General features: G+C 43.9%; 1 protein-coding gene across 4 annotated transcripts in view; it reads right to left on the reverse strand.

Moving 5' to 3' along the window:
* The window catches only part of OTULINL (OTU deubiquitinase with linear linkage specificity like), a 40,656-nt gene extending 16,067 nt beyond the window's left edge, over window positions 1–24,589 (reverse strand). The window contains exons 1-6 of one of the 4 annotated variants that reach the window (XM_075921458.2): window positions 20,358–20,434; window positions 7,596–7,630; window positions 4,730–4,889; window positions 4,588–4,619; window positions 4,398–4,489; window positions 652–801 (exon numbers count right to left, since the gene is read on the reverse strand). In XM_075921458.2, coding sequence (XP_075777573.1) covers window positions 652–801; window positions 4,398–4,489; window positions 4,588–4,619; window positions 4,730–4,889; window positions 7,596–7,602 — 441 coding nt within the window. In that variant the 5' untranslated portion in view covers window positions 7,603–7,630; window positions 20,358–20,434. Of the gene's footprint in view, window positions 1–651; window positions 802–4,397; window positions 4,490–4,587; window positions 4,620–4,729; window positions 4,890–7,595; window positions 7,631–20,357; window positions 20,634–24,364 lie in introns of those variants that run through there. The other 3 variants (XM_014570470.4, XM_006117080.5, XM_075921459.2) reach the window with 3 other exon arrangements.
* Between the last annotated feature and the right edge of the window lie 2,310 nt (window positions 24,590–26,899).

Below are 26,899 nucleotides of genomic sequence, written 5' to 3' on the forward strand. Positions count from 1 at the left end.
GGCAGCTGTCTGGCAGCCCCTTTTTGCCCTCAGAGCAGAGCACAGGGATGAACTAAACAGACACTGTTGGGAAGAATTTTCTGATTCCGGGCTCACAGAGTGCATATGCAACCTAAAGTGCACTCTACACACACGCGTGCTCAGGCAGTCAAAAAGAAACCCTCAGTCATCCACCATTAACTAATGTTGAAGCTCTAATTAGCTTTCAGCTTTGTAAGTAACTTTGTGGCCTTTTTCACAGGCAACCAGCCAATAAAGAGCACAATAGGACCCTCCATCCCAGACTGGGGTCTCTAGGTACTCCCAGTACCAAAAGTAAATAATTCATTTCCAATGGCAGGCATAAGGCTTAAAATTGGATGACACAGCTTATTATTATGCCTTATTAGCAGAGATAGCCCTTATACCCGTGTCCCCCTCAGGCATGTTATTACACCTACCCATCTCCATTAATTTATTCTTGTACTCTTAAGAATGAGGGAACCCAATAAACTTCACACTTGTTTCCACTTTTGCACGGTACTTAACTTTTCTTTCTCCCTCACATTCTCTCTGCTCGTACTTGCAATGTAGCAGTTTTAGAGAAGTTGTTGTTGGATCAAATCCTCTTTTCGACAACATAAGGACAGGGCTTCAGCAACTGAAACATACCTTTAAAATGTCTCTCTCCCTCATCCATGGTGGAAAATAAATGCCTTGACTGAATATCTGAAACAGCACAGCCCTTAATGCACTGTAGTTATCTCTTCGGACTGGTCGTATATATTTAACGTGATGTCTCCAAAATAGTTCTTTATAAGCCTAAAAACAGCCAAAACAGTGAACAACATGTATCTTTAATCCTAGAATGAACCCGTGAGAAAAGTTAGCTTTGACGCTAATTTCGAGATGTCCTTAGGGATCTATACAAATTTTGTTTACAGTGGAGTAATACTACTGATCTCACTGAAGTTACAGCCGATGTACACTAGCACAAGGTAATGGAGAAGGCCTAGCGACATTTGATTTCACTATAGATGTATATACCTCCTATCTGTTTCAATATGTTTATACATGGTCTGGACACTATACTTCTCCAATTTCTATAATGATCTTTGTGTGCATCACTCAAAGCATAGTTAATAAGTATTTTATACCCTATCTATCTAACTTGAAACTGATGTTTACCAGGTCATAGGTTGTGAATGGGAGATAGCAAACTGCCACGGCCAAAAAGGTTTGATGTGGGAAATTTTTGTGACTACAGTGGTGCTATCAGCCTAATACCTACGGTCCTAATTTTTGATAAAACATTGCTTCACAGGCACTCAGAATTGCTAGAGATTTGTTTTCATGGTGCCCGAGAAAAAGATTACAACTTTTGTATGCAGAACTTGATATGATAATGCCAGTATTTTTAAAAGTCATTTTGGATCCTAGGTTCACACCACATTGTAGTCTCCTCTAAAATTGTGTACCTAGCAACATACAGCAGATGGAGCCCTTTCATAACAAAGTTTATGCCACGGGATTACTAAATTGATTTTCTCTCTGAAGACTGCTAACATAAAATGCTAAATGGTAACCCCAATATTTATTAAATCCTACATGATCCCTAGAAAATGATTTTTTATGTTTCTTTAGCCATTACTGGCTCTATTTATTCATTCACTATTCATTTTCTGAAGATTTTTATTAAAAATAGGTGCATTCATCAATAGAATAAACTAATTAAAAAAGGTCCAGTAAGACAAGGAACTGGGACATAATCACAACTCTTCATATCAGTGGCAATTACTGAGATAGCCAAATACGACTTCTAATTTCTAAACGCATTTGTGCCCATACTGTTTGGCATCTTCACCATATTTAAACATGTAAATGAGTATGCCACCAAACTACAGAACAAAAATGAGACCATTGAAATTTTTGGCCTGATTCTTGGGCTGACAGGAAAACAAAGGGATGATAAAAAATAAATGTTTTAAACCCTTAAATGCCTATTTTATGTTCCAGCATTCTAGAAAGCAGAGTTATATATTTAAAAAAAATGACATCCTTCCTCTGCAAACTGAATCACAGTGGCAATCCTTTAAAATGGCTGCATGCCAGTATTGCCAGATTGTTAGTTGCTAGCCCCCTGCTGCCTCTTTTCCAAATAGTGGGATGAGAGGATCATTGCTACATGTATTAAAAAAAAAAAAAAAGAACTAAAGCACTTAATAATCACATTTCCAGGTATATTTGCGCAAAAGGCCAACCAACAGAAGTTTTCCCTTGGTATCACCTTATTAAATATTCAGTGCAGTCATGTTGGAATTATAGGAAGTGCCTATCTCAAACCCACACATTTCCTGAGAAAAGTCAGAGTTAAGGCACGTGAAACGACTTATTTCAGTAAGTTAACAGCACATACAAACCTTTGCAAAGTGAGTTAAGGATATGATGAGAAATCACAATGCTCTGGATTTTGATTTTAACTGTACTAAAAGTCACATTATCTTTTTCTTCGTCAATGTTAATACTAAAAGCAATAAGTGGTCATTAAACCGACTCAAGCCCTTCAGAAGAGTACATTTTCAAACAGGTTTTAATATACAGATTACTAAAACAAACCATGATAGACTCATACACTTTAAGGTCAGAAGGGACCATTTTGATCATCTAGTCTGACCCCCTTTACAACGCAGGCCACAGAATCTCACCCACCCCACTGCTAGAATAATCCTCTCATCTATATCTCAGATATCGAAGTCCTTGAAACGATGGTTCATAGACACCAAGATGCAGAGAATCCTCCCGCTAGTGACCCGTGCTCCATGCTACAGAGGAAGGCAAAAAACCTCCAGGGCCTCTGCAATCTACCCTGGAGGAAAATTTCTTCCCGACCCCAAATATGGCGATCAGCTAAACCCTGAGCATGTGGGAAAGACTCACGAGCCAGATACCCAGAAAAAAGTTTTCTATAGCAACTCCTATCTTCCCACCATTAGCCTATTTACCACTGATAGTGAAAAGTGAATTAATTGCCAAGATCATGTTACCTCATTAAACCATCCCCTTCATAAACCCATCTAGCTTTATCTTGAAGCCAGATAGGTCTTTTGTCCCCACTACTTCCCTTAGAAGGCTGTTCCAGAACTTCACTCCTCTGATGGTTAGAAACCTTCACCTAATTTCGAGTCTAAACTTCCTACTAGCCAGCTTATATCCATTTGTTCTTGTGTCCACATTGGTATTGAGCTTAAATAATTCCTCTCCCTCCTTGGCATTTATCCCTCTAATATATTTAAAGAGAGCAATTATATCTCCCCTCAGCCTTCTTTTGGTTAAGGTAAACAAGCCAAGTTCCTTGAGTCTCCTTTCATAAGACAGGTTTTCCATTCCTCGGATCATCCTAGTGGCCTAGCATTAAGTCAATGTATACTTGAGTGTAGTCTAGAGATTTGGCTGTGTTATAAAATGATCATCTGAAATTGATTGTAGGTAGATTGTATACATGTTGTTCTAGGGTACAAAAACTCTCATGTTTTCACTTTTTTACAATAGAATAAAACCAAATATAGAAGGAGACATTGTGGGCCAACAGTAAAATATCATTGCCTCTTTTCCCTGATCAGTAGTTCAGCTGAACGAAAAGACAAAAGAGAACTGGTTCCTCTTTCTTTTTGATTCTGTAGCATTATGGTTGAGTTCCTGGGCCTGGGGGTAATTCAACATGTTGGGACTGATCTTGCAGACAACATTTCTTGAGTTCTTCTACAGTACTGAAGAGATTACCTCTCCCCACTACGTACTACGTACTCCTATGTACTACGAGGACACTTGTGGTAAGCATCTTTTCTGTGTTTCACTGAAATAATCAGTTCATCTTTTGTATTAACTTAGTTTAGTTTCTTTGCGGCTAGAAGTTAGAAACTCTGTAACTACTGTTCATCCTACAAAGGGTGTTAATGAATCAGGTCCATTGCTTCACTAACTAAAGACATGTCTAGTTTGCTGAACCCACGGTCAAGATCAGGACCCAGAAGCTATGTCTAAACTGCACCCCTCTGTTGGAAGAGGGGTGTAGTTTAGACGTACCCAGAGTCAAGGCAAACAAAAGTTACTATATGCCACGTTTGTGTTCCCCCAGAGGTATTGGGAAATTAGTTTGTCCCCCAGTGCAAATTAGATCTGCTCAGAGCTATTTTATTTTCAATGAGCTGGCTTGAGCATACCTCCTGGCTATACAGAGAACAATGTATGTAAGGAGAGCTCCCCCCGCCCCTCTTTTGAAGTTCATTTGATATCTCACACTGCTCATAAACATCTGCTTATGATGTATGGAATAAAATTGGATGGAATTTATTTATTTTTCTCCCAACTCAGTACTTTTTCCAACTTTATATATAGAGAGTCAACTTTTAAACTCTTACCGCCTTCATCTGCTTGGCTTGCTTGGTTTCTCCTTTCCATTCTCTTGCACAATAACCAAGCAGATCAACTTCTGCCAGTACACTGAGGTTCTCTAAACCAAATTTAATTCACAGATTAGTTAAATATCTACTTTTTTGCATTTAAAGATGAGGAAAGTTATAATTCAGATTGATAACAAAAAGAGTTTACTTTTGAATTTTCTGTGCAGATATCTACTCCACCTGAAATCCAAATGATAAAACAACTATCAAAAAGAGTTTGCAGAAAGTAAATATTTAATGAAAGACCAATGATACTATTAAAAATAAAAGGCACTGTAGTAAAAACATACCATTTCAACAGTTGTGCTAAATATGCATACAGCCTTCTGCAATACCAGAGAGCAGTAACGAGAAAAGACATGATGATTATTAGTTGTCTCTCTATTTTTTGCCATGCAATATACAAGGATTGGTTGATAGCTGCTGTCCAGAACTGCAGTTCATTCCTTCCTGAAACAAAAATTAAAAAGTGAACAATATCTCACAGTTTCACAATATCCATTTACACCCCTTCTACTAATGATTTTACTATATTCAGTGTTGCCAAGCATTCAGAATGAGTACATCCTCAAAAGCCATGAGATTGTTTTAAAACCTATGAGATTTTTTTAGAAATGATAAATTTGGGGGCTCATTTTAGTTATCGTCTGATATCTGAACATTTAGGATGTAAATGGATCATGCTTTCAAGTTTCCCTCTGGAACAATGAGGGCTAGAAACTTAACTTTTAAATGAAAGCTGAGATTCTCATCTAATCACGTGAATCTGGAAGTTGGTGTTTTGAGGAAAAAAACAAATACTGTGAGGCTCACAATAAAATTGTGAAAGTTGGCAACACTGAGGGAAACTATGATATTTTGAAAACTGACTTCTTTTTCTTGGGCATATGCATACATTGCAGTAATGTCCTGTTTGGAGACCCAGCCCTTTAAGAACAAGGCAGTTGTTATCTGCAGATGGAGCACAAGATGGAGAAAGATCCTATGTGACAGGAAACCATGGAAAAGAATACTCTTGGTTCAGTTTAGAAAGATGAAGATTGATTTATGACCCTGAAGACATTCCTCTCTGATGATCTGGCAGGAAGTCTGGGGATTAGCCAGTCAGGAAAGGCATGTATCCTTACTTCCCAGCCAGGAGAAAGCAGGACAGCTCTAGCACTCTATTATTTTGAGGCTTTTGCATCTTCTGTTAATAAACCATGAAGAAAAGGACATGAACACAGAGTGGCTATGGAGAGCTTTTTTCTACCCTCCTTGATTGATGAATTTGTCACTGTTTTAGATTTAGTACATTCCTATAATTTATTAACAACTATTGCTCTACCAATAACTACTTCAAATATTCACACATTACCACCACATGATCAACACATCTGTAATAATGAACATTAATCAACAAAAAAGGCAACAGACCATAATTTTCTTGCATTACCATTCAGGTCCATATTTTATGAGTAATCTGACTTTAAAAGGTTTCTCTTACTCAAGAAGAACAGCCACTCACTCCTGAGGCCCTGAGCTGCTTGTAGGCATGTTGGTTAGTGCCTTGTCTATGCAGTATGAATTGTGGGCCAGACCCTCAAATAATGTAAATCTGTGTTGTTTCCTTGATTTCAATGGGCCCAGAGCTGTCTTTAGGATTTATGGTGCCCTACACAGTACTATTAAACTGGTGTCCTATACCCAATGGCAGTCCAAGGGGAGAGGGGAGATAATTTTTTAGAAAAGTGATTTTATAATCTTCAGCAACACACTAATGAAATATTTTATAGCAAATTGTAATCTACAGTCCTGTAGACTAAGGCTTTGTCTACACTGAAGGGTTTTTGTGCAAGAAGCCTTTTGCGGAAGAGATCTTGCGCAAAAGCGCGTCCATACCTCAAAGCACATTGCAAAAGCGATGTGCTTTTGCGCAAGAGAGCATCCATACTGCATGGACACTCTTGCGCAAGAAAGCTCTGATGTCCATTCACAGAATGGCCATCAGAGCTCCTGTGCTTTTTCCGATGGGGGTTTCTTGCACAAAACCCCCTGCGGAGCATCCAAACCTGCCTTTTTGTGCAAGAGCTGTAGCGCAACAAGGAGTTATTCCTCGTGGGGAGAGGAATTACTCGACTGGCAAAAGCCCTCTGTTCTGTTGATTTTCTTGTGCAAAAATGCGCTTTAGGTGTGGACACTCCTTGAAGTGTAGACATAGCCTAAGAGTAAATTCAGAAAAAAAACTTAAAAAACAACAAGCTGTCTTGCATCATCTTAGAGACTAACAAAAACTGACAGCATATACCTGGGGTTGGCAAATACCCATTAAATGGCTTAATTACCACTTGAATGGCTCTTTCACAGGTTCAATATTCTGCTAATATTTCTGGCAGGCCTTTTCACTCTTAAGTTAACTAGCTCTTCTCCGGAGGAAGCAGAGTACAGGGATAGGAAAAGTTGGGTGGATGGATGTTAACACCAGTGGTGCCCCAAATTTTTAGATGCCACTATTCAATTAGGTGAGCAACCTTGATTTGTATTAACTATACTAAATCAAGTAAATGTGCTTTCATCTCACTTCAGTGGGTTAGCATATATTAGGGATGTAATCAACTAGTCAGTATATGCTTATTGGGTAGTCAAATAGTGATACAACTAGTTGCATATCTCTCTCTCTCTCTCTCTCACACACACACACACACCCACACCACCCCCCCCCACCCCTGCTGCCTCTATCAGAGAGAGACAACAAGGGTGGGGGGGAAAGAGGGGAGAAGCAGGAGCTGGTGCTGAGGGGAGTGGACTTAAAAGCCAGTTTCCCCCTCAGCACCATCTCCACAGTGGGGAAGGGAGAGGGGGGAGTAAAGGAAGGGGCAGGGGAGGCAGTGCAGCGGAGAAACACAACAAGTGAGGACTGAAGCAGTCCCCACTCATGCTGGTCCTGACTGTTGTGCCTTTCCCTTTGAAGTACAAGAGCTGTGGGCAGCTTTTGTACCTTTCAAAGGAAGAGATGCAGTGAGACTACTCGATTAGCTGATTAATCAAAATTTAATCCCTAGCACATATAGGGTATATGCAGCAACACACTTGGACCTTGTGAATGTGCTTAATACATGAAGACAGACAAATATCCTACACCTTATAGTCACAGTGCTATAGTAAACACCTGCTCACCTGACATGACTGGGGGTTAACTCCTTGAAGTGCTGCTTTTGAAGGGATAAAGAAAAATTTTATAATATGTACTCAGCACGTAGTAAAATAGATTCAAAATTCAGTATAACATTTCAAAATGCACTGTCTTCCAAAAGCTGCAGCAAACATTTTCACTGCTACAATTAAAACAAAACATTTGATCTTTAAGTAAGGTCCAGAGATAGTTGTGGAATATTCTATGGCATCTCTAAGCATAGCATATGCTCTGATTATCTATGGAAACAACTGGTGATACTTTTTTTATAAACAATTTCAAAGCAGCTAACTGTATGAGATTCACACATTGTTTGAGTGGAAAAGTTCTGGGAAGTTAACAGAGTTACAGTGATTTATTTTATCCTTCCTCCATTTCTGGTGAAGTCATGATTAAAAAAAAAAAAAAAATCAGCAAGTTGATAATATAAGCTTCCATTAACTATATCAACTTCTTGGTTGTTCACTACCTGACACATTTGGTTGTCTAAGGATGTGTCTAGACTACCTAGTTTTGTCGACAAAAGTGGACTTTTGTTGACAAAACTATACCAGCATCTACACTACCGCTGAGTTCTGTCGACATAACGTCGACAGAACTCAGCAGTTTTGTCGACGCTGGTATACCTCATTTTACGAGGCATAACACCTTCTGTCGACAGAACCCTGTCGACAGAAGGTGTTATTGCCTGTAACATTGCGTCCAGACTACGGAGTTCTGTCGACAAAGCAGCTTGCTTTGTCGACAGAACTCAATGTGTCTGGACGTTCTTTGTCGACGGAAGTTTTGTCGACAGTATCTGTCGACAAAACTTCCGTCGACAAAACGCGGTAGTCTAGACGTACCCTTAGTCTTCCCACCATTGTACAAAGAAAACCCAATGCTGATCCAGCCCAAAGTATCCACAGCAAATTAATCAAACATACTGGAACAAAAACAAGTAAGATGCGAAGGAAAAAAACCAACTTGTCGTGACTTTTATATATATTACACACACACACACACACACACACACACACCCATTTGATTTTGAATGGGCAGAACAGGACTATTAAAAGGACTAAACCGATAGTTTCTCCTTAAGTAACATGTTTTGTAGAACAGCAGAAATATATTTGAGCAAATTCCTGGCATCTAAGGTTTCTGTTCCAGTTCCAATTTTTACAAGGAGGCTCACACTGGCATTAACTTTGCTAGTGTTGAAAAAGTCCTTTAATTTAGACACAAAACTGAATTTCTCATTGAGTTTTATGTCTAAATTAAAGGACTTTTTTTTATTAAATACACTATGTTGAGAGATTCAGCAAAAAAGCAGATATAGCCTCCTTTGAAATACAGTGAAATCCCTCTCCTGGTACATTTATAACAACACAGCAATAAGTAACTTGAGTATTCCTTCAGCCTGGCCTACACCACAGAGTTAGTGTGATGTACGCTGCTTTGAGTTAACCTACCTATGGTAGTGTCTTCATTTAAATTTGGCTCCTACTACTTTAGGTGCCCCCGTATGCCAATTTAATAACACCCCATCCCTGAGCAGTGTAGAGTCAATGCTGATGCAGTTATGCTTATGTCAACTATTAGTGGCTTTCAGGAGCTGTCGTACAATACCTCACACTAACAGAATCATTGATCCAAGCACTTCTAGTGAGAAGGCACAGTGCTGACACAAAGAGCCAAGTGTGCATTCACAAGTGATTTAATAACAGCTTTAGTTCTATGCTGAAGTTAGGCTGACATAATTTTGAACTGCAGACATGGCCTAAAAAGATACTGATGCTCTCCTGTGAAAGGCTGGAAGGCAAAAGGCTGTACGCTTTCCACCCACCACCAAATGATCTGGCAGAAGAGAGAGCAGCCAGCTTACCAGTCGTAGCAATCAATCAGCAACCAACAGAGAAGAAGAGAAATTGTGTTTCTTACAGTGCCCTGCATGCAGGGCCAGGTGAGGAGGCATGGGATATGGGGAGTGACTGACTGAGCACAGTACACGTAGCTGCTGGAAGGGTCATATAACCTGGGACTCAGAAGGTCTAGTAGGGGGCAGATCAGGGGGTGAATGGAAGTGGTGGGTGCAGTGCCACATAAAGACAAGGAGCCCCTGAGTCCTGCCCCACAGTCCCCCAACTCAACATCCCTCCCATGGCCAGAGCCTCCAGGAGGACTGCCAGAAACATAGCATCCTGCACGCCATCTCTGCCCACAATCTCGCCACAACTGCCCAGAACCCCCACTGCCTAATCCCCCAACACACACATTCCCCGTCACCACACACTCCAGCACCCCCGCACACCCTCCTAGAGACCCACTCCCCCAAACCCTGCCTCCTGGGCACACTCACTGGCCCTGCTGGGAGGTGACTGTCTGCCAGGCTGAGCCCAGGAATCGCTCCAACCCATTAACCACTTAATTGTAAGTATTTATATTTTAATTATTACCTATTATTAATGCTACAATGATGCGGTATTTCTTTTTAATGGGTGCTAAATCAACTTAATATTATCTTGAACGTTTGTGCTGCATAGTTCTGATTAATTGCCATTGAACTCACTTAAATCCAAGCAATTTTTCCAGGTATCCTGTAGCTGGCAGAGGGAAACATGGTCACCCTGTGATACAGTCATAAATGCAAATGCTAAGGCATCCATGGAAAAAAATGATTGGTGGCAACCTTCTTATCAGAGCTTCCTCCTCTCTCCTCTCCCTCAATACCTCCTGCCAACCATGGATCAGCTGTTCTGCAGTGTGCAGAAAGTTCTCGGAGAGAAGCAAGGGCGTGCTTGGGGAAGGGGAGAAATAGGGCTGGAAGAAGTAGGGCACTGGGTGCGGGGTGCAGTGGGGATAGGGCCTGATACAAAGAATCCTAAGCACATTAGAAAATTAGCACCTGTGGATAGATGTCTATAAATCATGAATAGTGTGGATAAAATGAATAAGGAAGTATTATTTACCCTTTCATATATAACATAAGGACAATCTACCCAATGAAACAGGTTTAAAACAATGTAAAGAAGTACTTCTTTGTTGCCACAGGATGCTGTAAGGCCAAAAGTATAACAGGGTTCAGAAAATAATTAAATATAGGTCCATCAGTAGCTATTAGCCAAGATAAGGGATAGAATCCCATGCTCCCAGTGTTCCTAAACTGACTGACAGAAGATGTAAATGAAGGACAGGAAATGGATCACTTAAAATTCCCCATTTCTGTTCATTCCCTCTGAAGCATCTGGCACTGGCCACTGTCAGAGAGGATAGTAGGACAGATGGACTATCAGCCTGACCAATGTCCCCTCTTTTCTCATCCATGTGCAGAATGAATTCTATGTGCACCAATATAGATGTGATGTGTGACATAACACCTCCATTTTGGTGTCCACAACAAAATTCATGTGGCGGGGTAAGGATATGGGGTTCAGAGTGTGGGAGGAAGCTCAGGGAGGTTGGGTGCAGGCTCTGGGGTAGAGCAAGAGATGAGGGGATTAAGGCGTGGGGAGGGACTCAGGACTGAGGAAGAAGGTTGAGATCAGGGCTGCTGACAGAATTGCTGGGCCCCTAGGCAAGAGGTGCATGGGATAGCTCCAGGCCCCAGAAGGTCTAGGCCCTTGGGTGGAATGGGCATGACTGGAGTTAGCCTCCCGCAACAAGCCCTTCAGTGTTGCTGGAGGTTCTGACAGCAATTTAAAGGATTCAGGGCTCTGGCTGCTGCCAGTAACATGATGGCAGCAACCAGGACCCCCGGGACTCTTTAAATCACCAGGCCCCAGGCAGCTGCCCCTTTTTCCCTCCCCATCAGCAGCCCTGGTTGCGATGCAGGGTGAGGAAGAGGGCATGAGGGCTCTGGTTGGGGGTGCAGGCTATGGGGTGGGGCTGGGGATGAGCGCTTTGGGGGGCAGGCTGCCCTGGGGCTATGGTGGGGAGAAAGAAGATCTCCCTGCAGCAGCACTTGGGCTGGGGGGAGGAGCACCTCTGTGTCATGGCAGCTCTGACAGGGTCAGACGAAACCGGGAGAGGGGCTCCCTTCATCTGCCACAGCAGCTCCTGACAGGGCCAGGCTGCACCAGGACAGGGGCTCCTTTCCGTAGCAGCTTCTGGAAGGCCTGGGCTGGATCAGGTGAGGGGTGCCTTTCCTCAGCTGTGGCAGTTCCAGTGGGCTCAGACCATGCCAGGTGAGGGGCTCTTTCCTTGGCAATTCTGGAAGGGCTGGGCTGGCAGGACCTGTGGCTTGTGCAGTCCTAAATAGCCTGCTGTGCAGCTTACAAGAAACCTGGGGTCTGGCCAAATATTGCCATTCTTATGATCTTGTGTACCCATCCACCTCCCTTTTACCAGGAAATGGTAGAGAGAATGGGACACAGGATGGTGGGTTGCTCACAAAATGGGCTTGCTACACAAATCAATATACCAGTAAAACTATAGCAGTATAATTACACCATTAATTCACCATGTGGACACACTTATTTCAGATGTTTTTTTCCTTACAGGCAAGCCCTAAAACATTACTTGTTGTGAATAAGGTTGACAGAATCTGGCTCTATCTATTTTCATGACAGAGAATGTAAATTAAAAAAAAAATTATTCTGGTTAATATTGCAGAGGAAAAAACAACAGTGAGGCAGCTCGATTTGTTTAGTGTTGTCTCTTCAACCCTAAATGGACATAAAGAATTTGAAATGTAGACAATTTTAAAAGTAGGTAAAAGTAGTGCCAGATGCAACATTTTCTCATGAGATCTTCTTCCAGTTTTCAGTCTACATTTTTCTGTTTTTTTCTTCTCTCAGTCCCTATGCAAAAAATCCACACAAATAAAAAGTTGAACTGACTTTACTATACCAGGGAAAGTGAACAAAATATACTGAAATAAATGCTCCCTCCCCTCCCCCAATCTCTTAATCACTCTTGCTAGAAAAAATGCCAGAAATTATGGCAAGTATAAAGATTTCACCTTTAAGATTTAAGTTGATGGTATCCCTTTAACTCCTGATGGAAATAGTTTGTACACTTGAATTTAATATTTGGCATCACTATTGGCATCTGGAAATCTTACAAGGATTAAATAGAGACATTCAAGATCTCCATAAAAAGAAGCCAAAAGACCATGACCCCCTGCTGCCTCTGCAGCTTTACCAATTAGCTTAGAAACCAAGATTTAATCAGCTGAGAAGGCCTGGATAATAAATGAGTCTTGCAGCTCCATCTAGCAATGGATTCTAATTAAGTTTGGTTCTGAATACCAACCTGATTTTGCAGGGCTAGCAGTTTGAGGCAGGGGTGTGTGTTTCTTTTTACTTTCAAACTAAGGGTATTTAATATGGAATTACTGAGACTGAATACAGGCAGTCCCCGACTTACGCGGATCCGACTGATGTCGGATCCGCACTTACGAACGGGGCTTTTCTCGCCCCGGAGCTCATGGGCGGCGGGTCGCCACCCGTGTCCTCCGGGGCGAGAAAAGCTTCTCCCCGTCTCCCTGGTCTGTTGGGGGGGGGGGGGGGTCCAGCAAAGCCGCTGGTCCCCCCCAGCAGACCAGGGACACCGGAGCAAAGCCGCCGCCTGGGCGGCTTTTCTTGTTTGCCTGGGAGCAAAGCCGCCCAGGCAGTGGGACCTCCGCCGCCTGGGCGGCTTTGCTCCTGTCCCCCGGTCTGCTGGGGGGGTCCAGCAAAGCCGCTGGACCCCCCTAGCAGACTAGGGACACCAGAGCAAAGCCGCCGCCTGGGCAGCTTTTCTTGTTTGCCCAGGAGCACAGCCGCCCAGGCAGCGGGACCCCCGCCGCCTGGGCGGCTTTGCTCGGGTCTCCCTGGTCTGCTGGGGGGCGAGGGGGCACAGCTAGTGCGCCCCCCCCCCAGCAGACCAGGCTTTTGTTGCGGGACGCCTCGGGTAGAGCAGCTGGGGTGCTGCCGGGTTGGTCCTGTGGGAACCTAATGGGCAGCGCCCCAGCTGTTCTGTACCAGCCTCCAGATTCAGCAGCTGTTGAAACTGATCAGGCTGATTCCAGGAAGCTGGGGGCACAGCAACTCTGCCTCCGGCTTCCTGTAGTCAGCCCCTGGTCAGTTTCAGTGGCAGCAGCTGAATCTGGAGCCAGTTCCGACTTACATACAAATTCAACTTAAGAACAAACCTATAGTCCCTATCTTGTACGTAACCCGGGGACTGCCTGTAATCTTGGAATACTGCAACACAGCATTTACAAAATCTTTTCTCTGAGCTGAACTGCACTATTAAGCATCAACAGTATCTGGCGTTAACTACATTTGAAAACCTACACTTTGATGAACACGCCACAGTTACAAAGAATGAAAAGAAAAACAGGAAGTGGCAAGAAATGAAAACAGAACAAAAGGCTATTAAACAAAGTATGCAGCAAATAGGAGCAACAAAAAAAGGCCCCTACATTCATGGGCTTGCTTACCTTATAATTTCCATGCTGGTTGTTGCAACTTTTCTTCAGCACAGCTGTGACCATCTCTGGCGTGGAGAAGCAGACTAACCTCCTTACAGGTTTGTGTTTCTTGCCCGCCTGTTAGTTTTTCCTGATACCTAGGGCAGTCACTAGCCACTCACTCCACCTTTATTTACTTTTTATAGTAGGGGTCTCAACCTCCCAGCTCATGAGCCATCCCTGACTGGAATAGTTGCACAATCTGGCCCAGGAGTCCTGGCAGGCGAGGGGCAGGAGGGCCTGTCTGTTCCTGTCCCCGAACACCCACCCCTTCACACCACAGCCCTGCCTTCTTGCTTGGCTCCCGCCCGCAGCCACAGAGAGCACAAGGAGCCTGATCACTGCTTCTGTCCTGTGACAGCCCCTCTCGCTCTCATGTAATCCCCAAAACTGCATCCCTCCAGAGACAGGGTGCCATGGGGGTGAGGGCAGTGCAATGATGCGGGACTTGGGAGCAAGAATGAAGAGGCCTTCCTCATCCTGGCCCAGCGGGACTCCTGAGCCAGATTGTGCAACCACTCCGGCCAGGAATGGCCTACAGGCTGGGAGTTTGATATTCCTGTTATAAAAGGTAAATAAGGGTGGAGGGAGTGGCCAGTGACTGCCCAAGATATCAGCAAAAACTAACAAGCTGGCAAGAAACACAGATGCTGTGAGCATGTTAGTCTGCTTCTCCCAGCCAGAAATTGAGAGAAAGTTTACAACAGCTGGCATGAAAATCTCAGCAAAAGCCATCTGTTTCCCACTGGTTATTATACCTGTACTGCATGATTTTGTGAGGTTTTAACTGATTTTATCTGATCACTGCATTAACAAAGGTTATGCTGTCCAATTGTAAGTAAATGTATAAATATGTATGCATGTTGACATTAAACATAATAGTACTAATTGTCTCTCTGAAACTCATTAAAGATGGCCAGGGAAGGAGAGCACCAGATTTATTCTTTGAATCAGATTTAAACATCTCACACCAGATTTAAACTTTTTGCTCATAGTGATCGGAAAATACATACTGGCAGATTCATTGTAATGAAAAGGTTTAAAGACTTAATAATGCCTTATTATGGTATCTTTCTGGAAAGTGCCATATCATCAAATCCGACATCAAGTGATGTAATAATGCACATAAAATCTGTATTTGTCAAGCATGGAATCCCAGCAACGATATTTGAGAGTACATGTCCTTGCTATTCCATGCATGGATGAAAGCAGTTTCATCAGCATTAGAGTACAATTAGTCCACTGTATCTCAAGTGAACAATAAAGTCAAAAGAGAGGTGCAGATTGCCAACAGAGTGCAGGGAAAGGTATCAGAGAGTAGCTCAGACTAATGTTTTGTTTTATTGGCATATTAGAGCTCAATTAGAACTCAGATTATGTTCTTCAGGAAACAGTTATGAAGGTATTAAAGAGGCTCCACAGTTAATATATCTAGTTTTACAGTGAAAGTACCGCATTAATATCTTTATACCAGAATAACTGCATCCATACTATGGGAATTGTACCATTGAATAATACTGATGTAGCTGCATTCATACAACTGTTGCATGTGCACAAAATTACAAAATCACTTTGTGCCTTCTCAGTGTTTTCAGAGCCATGGGATTATTACCAGACATGTGTTAAAAAAGTATACTCATGTCTGAAGAAATATATACTTCTGAAAAATGTATTTAAAAATAAAATAATTATATATATGCAAGGTTAGCAGACCTCAATTCCCAACATATATGACATTTCATCATTATTGTTAATGTAGAGCATTTGTGTCTTTGTATAATATCATTTGTACAGCCCACTCCCCAATCCACCAACCAATAAAATTATCTTAGTCACTGGCAACACAGAACAGAATATATATTCCATACAAATGATGGTGCAATAAGAGGTTTGAATAGCCACTTTACTCATAATTGCCAATCGCGTGATTATGCTATTTTACCAAAATACACTTATTTACAATTCTTTGATTTATTTTTGTTTTTAATATCTTTTTGGACTCTCTCTTCCTGGAGCATGATTATATTAGTATAAGTGTTCCAGCTGTTCAGGGCTAGAAGCAAGGAGGCATCTAAAATACATTTCAGACAATTTAAGGTCTAGTAGCTTGGAACCTAAAAGGCCTATTAGCAAGTGCTGGTTCCATCAGAAGAGCTGTAAGTCTCCCCTTTCTGTTTGTAGTGCCACACCTGGTCAGTCGTCTTTAGGTCTCGACCTGGGGCCACAATCTAGAAATAATGAATCAAACAGTGGGCTGGTTTTGTTTTTTTGTTTTGTTTATTTGGGGTGGGAGGAGGTTGGTGGCGAGGGAGAATCTGAAACATTGTACTCCTCCATTCTTCAAAATAAAATTACCACGGAGATGGAAGTATTTAAGAAGGAAGGAATGTGGGGTCAGAGAGGGTTCAAGCCTGTGTAGGTCCTGCCCTCATCACAGAGATGAGAGAACTCTGCCCTGATTGAGTCCAGGAGGGGCAGGAAGTCTGCTCCCAGTCTTGCGTCCCCTTGTACTCTAGCCTGGATGCTGGAGGGAGTGGTATCCTGAAACTCTGACCTCCCATGCCCACCTCCAGGCTAGCACATCTCCTAGGTCTCAGTGCAATGATGACAACCGCAGCCATAGTGGAATTTGGAACGCATCACTCTCCATACGACTGATGGAACACACCTAACCCAAGGGGTGCTGTGACATGCACCACATTGCAATAGTTCTCATTTAAATGTGGCCTGACCACCTGTCATCATTTTGGGGACCTACTCAAACAGGGAGCCTATACAAATGGCTCTGACTGGGCAACCCTGCCCAAGGACCAAGTCTGTTAGCTCAGGGTTACAGTAGACCCATATCTCTCTGATCTAGCCACTAACGAGGACAAAGGGCATGGACTACACATTCTGCCTGGCCAAAGATGCACATCTGCCAAGTTGAAAAAAATATTTTAAAAGATCACATAGTGGTTAAAATAAAATAAATAAGAAGAGAAGTCTGAAACAGCTGAGAGAGATTTTGAATGTTAAAAATAATACCACTCTGTGCAGAGTGCAAGTGTCAATACATAATGAATATCACAGGATCCTGCAATTCTTCTTCCCAAGAGGAGGGTTCAGCTACTGAAGAGTAAAGACTTAGCCTAGAGGGCCTTTTTATACTAAAAATACTTGTTAAGATTGTTTAAATGTAAAGTGCCTACAATTAGGCACTCAAATCCATTTTATACCAGAGGCCTGATTTTTAGAGGTGCTTATCATGCAGATTTGTCATTGAAATCTATGGAATATTTGGGAGTTCAGAATCTCTGAAAAATCAGACCAATTTTTTACTTATTTAGTTGCCTCGCGTCAGGCTCTCAACTTTGAAAATATTGACAATGAATTCTAGTGTTTTCCTTCTCCTCTGCCAACAAGAAAACCAAAAAAAAAAAAAAATGTGTATACACTTTTATGTATATTGGATTTTGGGGGGAGGAGGAGGGATCGAGTCTAGCAATCGTGTGTATGTTGGTTATGCAAACTGGCTTCTGCATGGTGCCTCTAAAATAACAAGCATCTTTTGTCCCACTGTACATGTAATGCACATGTAAATTCTCTATAACCGAACGTTTGTCACTGTCAATTACAAACCTCATTTAGAAATGCTCCAGAAATTTAGAAACAGATTTTAGAACCCAAGTATAGAAATCACCAGTGTGAATAGTTCTCACACATTACTGCAGCTTCAATATATTGAGAAATGTGAAAACAGCAGTTCCAGGGGCTAAGGTAAAATAATATATCTTCAAATATCAGTCACAGACAGAACAATAACCATATTTGTTCTTACTGATTGAATAGCTTAAGAATTTCTTCCTTCTACCTCTCAGAAATTAAAACTGAAAACTAGGTAAGAGCAATTTTCACATTTCAATTAGTGCGCAAACAGTTGGCCAGTGAGAAACAGTCCAGACTCAGGATAAGAAGACAGATGGACCAAGAGTAATTATTAAACCAGAAATCTACTCTAAAGCTGTACTGCTACAGCAGAAAGATAATGATTTCTGAAACATAAGAGATCTGTCAATACAGGCACAAGGCTGTAAGGCAGTGGTCCCCAATGAGGTGCCCACAGGAGTCATGGCGCCCGTCGGAGCATTTGTGCACGCCTGCCGAAACATCTGGGCTGGCCCTGCCCCCGGCGCACGGCACATGGCATACGCGCAGTGCCGGTGTATAGGCAAAAAGTGAAACCTCTCCGTTTCGGTCGCTGCACCAGCCCTGGGCTCAGGGCACGTGGGCAGCCCCTGCCCCGGGCACATGGCATATGCGCAGTGCCGGCCCTGGGCTCAGGGCGGTCCCCACCCCTGGGCGCGCGGCGCATGTGTGGACCCAGCCCCAGACGCCCGGCGAGTGAGCGGCCCCGCCCCCAGCTTCAGGTGCATCTCCTACCTCCAACACAATCCCATTAGCTGGTTTCTAGCCAGAAACTGGCTAATTTGAATAACAGGCAGTACATGAAGCACCATGTCCCCCTCCACCCAGTTATTCATACAAGCACATGGCCGTGCAGCAAGTGCAGGCAGGCTGGCCGAGAAACTTGTTAAGCTCTGCAAGCATTTAGCTCTGCAGGCAGGCTGATCGGGCTGCTAACTGGTAAATCTCCTGGCCCTCCCTTCCCAACCTTATATCCCCCCCCAACATATCCAAACCCTCTGCCCCACTCCTGAACCTATATACCCCTCCCATATCTGGCACGCCAATCCCCCCTTACCCCAGGTCACAATCCCCTTCTACCCTAGGTTTCAACCCAAACTCTTGCACTCCAGTCTGTTCCTCTAGGTCACAAACCAAACCCCTGCACCCCAGTGCCTGCCCTAGATGTCAACCCCCTCCTGCCATAGGTCACATTCCAAAACCCTGCACCACAGTTCCCTGCCCTAGATTACAACTGCCCCTAAACTCCCTCCCAGACCTCACTCTTCCTGCACCCCAATCCCTTACCTCAAGCTCCCTTCTGCAGCCAACCATCCATTCCAGACCCCACACTTCCTCCATTAATATCACGGAAAAGCGCAGCCCTTGAATATTTTCCAAAATTTTGTGTGGTTTTGCATAAAAAATTATTGCCCATCTCTGACATAGTAGGAGGGAAAGGGGAACATGTTCATCTTTTGGCTGCTCAGACAATGGGCGACTCTGGAAATCAAACTCACTCCCACTTTCCTCTTGTGATGGGAGTTGAGGGCACTCAATATGATGCAAATTTGGACTTTTACCTGGGTATCCAAAAGCTAACAACCTCGGAGTGTTCAAAATCTAACATTAAAGTTTTTAAATGAATTCCCATTTCCAAAAAAATATAATCCCTTCCTGGAGTGCCCTCCCCCATGCCATAAAAATACACACCCACACACCCTTAGAACCTTACAATATTTACAAGGAACTGTTTTCCTCCACATCTCTGGCCAGAGTCAAACCCATGTTGTGTCTATTAAGTTCGAGCAGTATTTTGTTTTTTGTTTCTTAAACAGAGACCACAATTGGAAGGAAGCTGAGTATTATTAAGTCTCTCTTAAATCTCTGGAGAAATTTCAAATATTTATATTTCTTGCCAAAGAGCCTTCAAATAACCCAGCATAAAACGGTATAAGAATCTAATCTCCTATCAACAGTTCTCCAACCCCTTGACGAGTCACTAGATTATACAAATGCATGGGTCAAAATGGTTTTTTTTTTAAAACCGTAATGGGAAGTCTAATGTACAGAAAGCCCTTGTTTTACTGGGATGTTCTGGGGCATCATCCTCAGGCACCTCCCATAATAGTGGGTAGGGGAAGCGCACCTTGGACTGGAAGCCAGATTCCACCCCTGGCTTGGCTATAAGGGGAAGGACCCGACCCCTCTCCCCAACTCTGCAGGGGCAACGCTCCGCACCCCACGCGCTCCCCACATCGCACTACGTTCCCCGCCCCGTCCAAAGCGTGCTAGGAAACCAGCTCGTCCCCGGAGCCAGCGCTGTGGGCGCGGGGCAGCCACCGACCCTGGAAGAGAGGGAGGAAAAAGCCTCCCGCTTGGCCAAAGCCAAGGCTCCCCTCGCGCTCCCTCGCCACGAGCCCGGACTCGCCTCCGCCCACGTTCCTTAGGGAACCCCCCTCGCGCCCCAGCCGCCCGCCCCAGGACGCAGCCACTGGGCTGGTGCAGGCAGCGCAGGAGCTGGCTGGGGCGCGGGAGAGCCGGGCTGGGGACCCCCGAGGCGCCTTCCGCAAGGAGCCCCCCTCCCCCCGGCTCGGAGCAGCCGCCGCCGCGAAGCACGAGCCGCCCCGGGGGAGCCTCTCACCTGCGGGGCCGCCGCTGCTGCTCCGGGGCGCCGCGCTGGGAGAGGGAGCAGACGGCGCCGCCGCACCCTTGAGGAGGAGCTGGCGCCGCTGCCACTCCCCCGCGCGGCAGCAGGGCCTGGCCGGGGCAGCTCCCCCGCGGCTGGGCCTGCGCCTCCGCTGGGGGGTGGAGGGCGCCCACGGAGGGTCCCCAGCCGAGCGGGAGGGGCAGGCTCAGCGGGCCTCGCCGTCGTGTCCAGAGCAGAGGGATTTCCGGCCTCGCAGCCCCGCCACAGCGGGCGCCTAACAGCCCAGCCCAAGACGTTCCTGCGGGGCTGGGGGGTACCAGCGCAGCGCCCCTCGTTTTTAGCCGTGCCGGGGGCTGCGCTATGGGGACAGCCAGGCGCCCCTGCCACGGGCACAGGTATGGACGCACTCCCACGCAAGGGTTTTCTGCAGGTGCGCTGGGCACCTGCAACTGGTGTGCGGCAGAGAACCTTAGTATTTCCTGGAACTGCCCCAGTCTTAATGGGCAGATCCAGCTAACCTGGTAGGAAAGTAATAGGATCCCCAAATCGTTTATTGGGGAGACTAGTAACTGTGGAGGACAGACTAAGATCCTTTCCTTACCTCTTTTAAATCAACATTTCCCTTAAAATCTGAAGACAGGTGGGTTGGGACCAGAAAGAATTAGCAGATCCTGAATTACCTGACTTCCTGCATACCACAGTCCCCACATACACATACAGCGATATCCCAAAATCAAAATTAGTCCAAAGTATTACAGGCCACAGGAGATTATACTATTATGTGCCACAAGCAGAGAACACGAAGGGGCAGTCATGGCAAGGAACTGGTCCAGTTAAATATATGCAATTAATCCCAGCAATTGACCCACACTGCTTGCTTCAGAGAGAGAGAAAAAAAACAGACCCCCAAAGGTCACTGACAGTCTGACCTGTGGGGAAAATTCCTTCCCAGCTTCAATTAGAGTGATCAATTAGACCCTGGGGAGTTAGCAAGAACCAGCCAGCCAAGCACAGGAGAAAAACCCAGAAAGCATGGTGGACTTTTCTGACCCCTGCGGGTAACTGTCTGAAACATAAGAAAGAAGGAAAGGAAAGAAAAACCCCACCTAGTGACAAATAGACAGTGGGTTTTTAAGGCAATACTGTACCACTAACTTAACACCTTGTCAAATTTGAAAAGGTGAGTTAAAGATATCCTTCTGCACTTTCCCTTGAATCAGGGCCAGTCTGAGGTATTCTGGCGCCACAGGCGCGTGGCGCCACTCCCGGGCGCACGGCGCAGGAGTGGGCCTGGCCCCGGGGCGCATGCGCACATGCGTGGCCTGGCTATGGCCGCTGGTGCACAGCCTGGGGCCTGCCCCCGGGGTGCACGGCGCAAGTGTGGCCCAGTCCAGCCCGGTTGTCACTGCTGGCGCGCATGCCGGGCCATGTAGGGCCCCGCGGCCGTGGGGGAAAGGGCGTTGTTGGCCGGCGCTAGGGGGATGCGGGCGGGCCGGCGCTGCGGGAGCTGTGCGTGTTGTGCCTGATGGCAGCTGTAAGGGACGCCACACGCCCCTTATAGCTGCCATCAGGTGCCCTTCATTGGTTGGCGCCCTGGGCAGCTGCCCGGCTCGCCCATGCCTCCGTCTGGCCCTGCCCTGAATCCTCCTGTTTGTTTATTATTTTATGGTCTGACTTTTCCTATTGTTTAAAATTATTTTAATTCTTTCCCCACCAAAAAAAAAAAAAAAAAAAGAAAGAAAGAAAGAAAGAGAGAGAGACAGAGAACTTTAACTGCACACTGAACAGTCAAACAGAGAGAGAATCCCTCCCTTCCTATTACTTTCAGTTACAGCAAGCTTAGGTGTTGTTTGTCACAGAAGTGGGTAAAACATTTGCAGATAGAAGTGCACATTTAAAGTTGGTTATCATCTCAAAGGAGCAAGTTAGTGACATTTCACCTGTTTCTGTTCAGTGGCATAGATGTCCTTTCTCTTCCCTCCCCCACCCCCAACCCCACCACCTCAAGGTTAGCAACTAGACAGGGATTAATTTTAAGGGCCAATCTACACAATGAAATGTACACAGAAATGATTAGTTTTCTTCTTCCTGTGCAAGGTGTCAATTTATCTTTTTTGTTTGTTTGTTTTTAAAATGTTATAAAACATCAGAATGTGACTTTTTCAGCATACCATCAGAAAACACCTTTTTTTTGGGGATGTAAATTGAAAGTCCAACAAAACAAATTGGCATCTATCAACCTCATGCTGATCTTCATCCTGTCTCCAGGCTCAATTGTCCTACCTCTTGTGGTAAGGGATTTTTACACCTTCTTTCTGGTAGGCCCTATAGAAGAACCCAGGCCTTCCTTTACTCTGGGTTCCCATCCAGGGGCCCTGTAGCAAATAGGCCAAGACCACCTCTTGCATCACCTCCGAAGATCATTTCCTACCTATGTCTGTCTCTAGGCCTTTTCCACAGCCCCTTCCTAGGTTCTCTCCCTCAGCTTTTTCACTGGAGCCATTGTGAAGAGCCTCTAATACCACCTGCCACTCATTTGGCTCTTTTGTAGGAGCTTATTCCTTCTCCCTGTTGGTCTTTGATACTGTATTACCGGCCTGCTCCCTACTGGTCTTTCCATCAAACTAAGCATGCTCTTACAGGAAATCTTATCACTAGGGAGTAGTTAACTAAACAAATCTGATGCTAAGCCTAGCTCCCTGTTACCTGCTGATACAAAGTTCAAGATGTTACACAATTCAGTTTGGCATAACAGTTATCCATTGTCAGACTAATCAAAGCAAGGCAGTCTAGATCTAAACTAGAGTCACCTGAGTCAAAAACAGAATAGATCTTTTCCAACCAGAAAATAATTTCTGCTATTGATGGATTGGAGGTGGAAACATCTCATTGAACTATGCTGCTGACAAGGAAACTTGTCTGAAAGGTAATTTCATCTCTAAACAAGTCTGGGAAACTGCAGAGGGAAGTAATGAACAAATTAAACCCTGATGGAGCCAATATCACACCCATGAATTTAAAATAGTTTCACTGTAACAAATGTTTGCCTAAAAGACACATGTGGCTTCCAAGAAGAGATGAGTACAATTCTGTAAAGGCTATCCCTGAGAAGGACTAAAGTTTGACATTGTTGCCCATATTTTCCACTGCAGAATTTTTTTGCATGCCACACTGAAGAAACTCTATGGGGTTTTATCTATCAAAATGCGGCTGGGATTTTCAGAGGATATTTTGGGCATTTGTAAACAAGTTGAAATTTCAGCTTAGTGTACATCCAAAGGCTCAAGTCCTTGACCAGAGATGTCCTGAGTTATACCCAAGCTTAGCAAGACACTCAGACATGTCTACAAACAGGTTGTGGGATGCTAATACATGAAATATTACATGTTCTAGTTTGCAAGGAAACTTACATAAACTTTTGGGTAGGGTAAACCACCTTGTTATAGAAAATGTCTCAAAGACACCTTGTCACCAAGGCACATTCCTCACATGAATTACCTTCTCCTATTTATGATCATATATTGTCCTTGTGGCAACTATAGCAATTGTTTAATATTAACGTATTTGAACTGTCTTTACTGCCATTGATATACTATGTCTTTAAAAAAAAAATCTCACTGTTTTTTGTCCTTCATTACATTTTTCATTCCTCTCTGTTTGGTTTCTCTCCTCTGGATATAAGTAAGAAAATCTGTATCATAACTGCATTAACTCAAGAAAAAGGCAGGCATCTTGATTGTCAATTCTATAGAAACAGTGGGAAACATCTATTTCCTGATAACAAATGATCTGCTCGGTTTAAGGGTCCTAAACTTTGCTCCAGTCTTTAGGCTTTCCCTATTAGTCGTTATTGTTACATTTCAAATGCAACATGTAGTCAAACCCCTATGTATAAATAGTGCCAATGAGGACATTGTCCTCAACACCAAGAGCTTCCTCTAATTTTTCACAGTGAATCTGGAAGAGACTGCAGCATTTAGAACTCAGTTCCACAAACTCACCAATGCTTTGTTTTGATGATTGGTGAACTCTGTTTCTTTTTTCAGGTTCAGGGAGTTGTACTCTACTCTTGCTTGCTCCTCTGTCCAGTTGTCTCAACATCTCCTCTCTTGGGCTTGTTCCAAGGAGATTTTCCCTCTCAAGTTGTTTTGTCAATTGTAGAAAACCCGTCTTTACAGACTCAGCTCTTTAGAGATCAACAAAGTGAGAAAGGACCAGACTTCCTGTTTCACTTCCTCTAAAGTTTTCAAAGTCTCACAGGCAGTGCTTCTCCATGCACAAGCCACAAGAACAAAAAGAACCAATCAAGCACAACTCAGCTATTTATAAAGGCCTCATTGGTATAAAGGCCCTATGAATGTGTATCTTCCATATTCCCTCAAGATTATAGGGCAGCAAATTTTGAAGTATGGCTTAACCCTGGTGTCTGAAGGGGCTCATGACGAAAGTTCAGAGAATTATGTGGCTGCTCCTCCTTTCCTGCTACTAAATCAGTTAAAGTCCTCTCTCTCTCTCAATATTTTCTATCTGTGCAAAACATTGCTTTAGTTTCTTCAGGAACCTGATATGATTGTCAGTGTGAAGAGAGGTGGTTAACGGGACAACCACACTTTCAGTGTATGTTGCAAACGATATTATATATATATATATATATCAATGGGTGATTTTTTAAAAAGTATTAGAAAATAAATCTCTTGTGAAGTATATGTTTATTTGATCCCTAGGTTTTCTAAGACCAGTCAGCCTCTTTATTTTTTTAATGGGCAATTGGAAGACATGCTCAGCCTACTGATTCATCCAATCCAGTCTCCTGCTCCTGAAAGTAACAAATGTTTCAGAGGAATGGGGAAACCCTCCCACTTCCAGCTAACTGAAATATAGAGGCCAATTGAGCAGTGTTATAAGTAAGAGGAGCTGGCTTCTGCAGTCAATAACCATCTTACACCCTCCACTCCCTGTGAGATTTCATTACTCTCGCATATCTAATGATGTACATAATGTTAACCAGTTCTTTTTAAAGGAGCACCTTCCTCTCTTTCTATGTGCTTGAATTTGGGGTGCTTGCTTGCAACCTTAAATAAATTATTCATGCGTGGAAATGAATAAAAAAAACTTTTATTCATGACACTTTGTTCTTCTTGTGATTCTGTATCTTACCGAAGTAAAGATCTGCTTCGTCCAACCCTCATCTAATGGATGTGCCTTATGACTGCAAGCCTGCTGAGTCTTCTCCCTGTCTCAGGCTATGTCTACACTGCAAGGTTTTTGTGCAAAACCAGATATTTTTGTGCAAAAACCCGAGGAGCGTCCACACCTCAAATGTGTTTTTGCTTAAGGAAATCAAGAGTAAAACAGCAGAACAGAGGGCTTTTTCCGCCATAGGTAAACCTCCTTTGAGGTGTGGACGTGCTCTTGCACAAGAAATTTTTGCGCAAAAAGTCTTGTGCAAAAGGCTTCTTGTGTAAGAAGCATGTAGTGTAGATGTAGCCTCATTATATAACAAGGTAGCAATGCCCCTTCACTAAAGAGTTTGTATCTGTAAAAGCTCATCTTCTGTCTGAACACTTACCTGCTGCAATATTTTTTGTTTTCAGATCTCTTGTAGTCAGCTGATCAGCTTATCAAGGGGGAAATTGGAACATCTATTATGGGAGGGGGAGCACTGGTGAGAATCAAGAAAGTTTATGTGGGGAGGATTTGATAGCGGAGAGGAAGGGAGGAAAGAGTGCACCCTTTGCTGCTTTTCAGATAGTCATTCTCTTTCCTTTCTTCCGCCTCTTTTTCCTGTAAGAAATATCAGGGTGTTACACGAAAGGGTATGGTGGGAGTAAGCCATATTTACCCTGTTGTGTTCCCTGGTATTGTCTTTGAAAGCTCCTATTGGACTTCTTTCCCCATTCTTGGTTTCTTTGAGAAACATTTCATTATATTTGTCTCCCTCATTTTTTTGATTCCTACCTCATTTCTGTATCTTCCTGAGTACTTGCTTTTTGCTACTTCATTTCTTCATTCTCCTGTTTCTCTTTGCACTGTTCCTCTTCTCTCTTGTACTTCTTCACTGTATACCTCCTTTCTTTTGGCCTTTCTAGCTGTCACCTCTCCTTTCCCTGAGAAACATTGTCATGGTTTTGCCTGGCTTCCTTCTCAGCTATTGGGCCTAGGATTTATTTTCACTCTCTGCCCTCCTTCATGTCAGTTTTGATCCTCTCACCTCTGTTCCCTTCTTTGTGCTCTGGGGCATGAGGAAGTACCTGAATCTGTACATGAGGAGCAAAGCAGTACTGGTAAGACCCCAGGACAAGGGCTTGGGGAACTGGTTGGTGAAAGAGAAGGCTGTGGCCTTCAAAGCAGCATACAGGTTTTGTGCTGTCTAGACCAGGCACCTCAGGCTATGTCTACACTACAAGTTTTTTGTGCAAAATCAGCCATTTTTGCGCAAAAACCCACGGAGTGTCCACACCTCAAGTGCATTTTTGCACAAGAAAATCTACAATCAACAGAACAGAGGACTTTCTGCAGTGTAGGTGAACCTCCTT

The sequence above is a fragment of the Pelodiscus sinensis genome, chromosome 2, assembly GCF_052426305.1.
Source record: "Pelodiscus sinensis isolate ZL-2025 chromosome 2, ASM5242630v1, whole genome shotgun sequence".
Taxonomy (NCBI): domain Eukaryota; kingdom Metazoa; phylum Chordata; order Testudines; family Trionychidae; genus Pelodiscus; species Pelodiscus sinensis.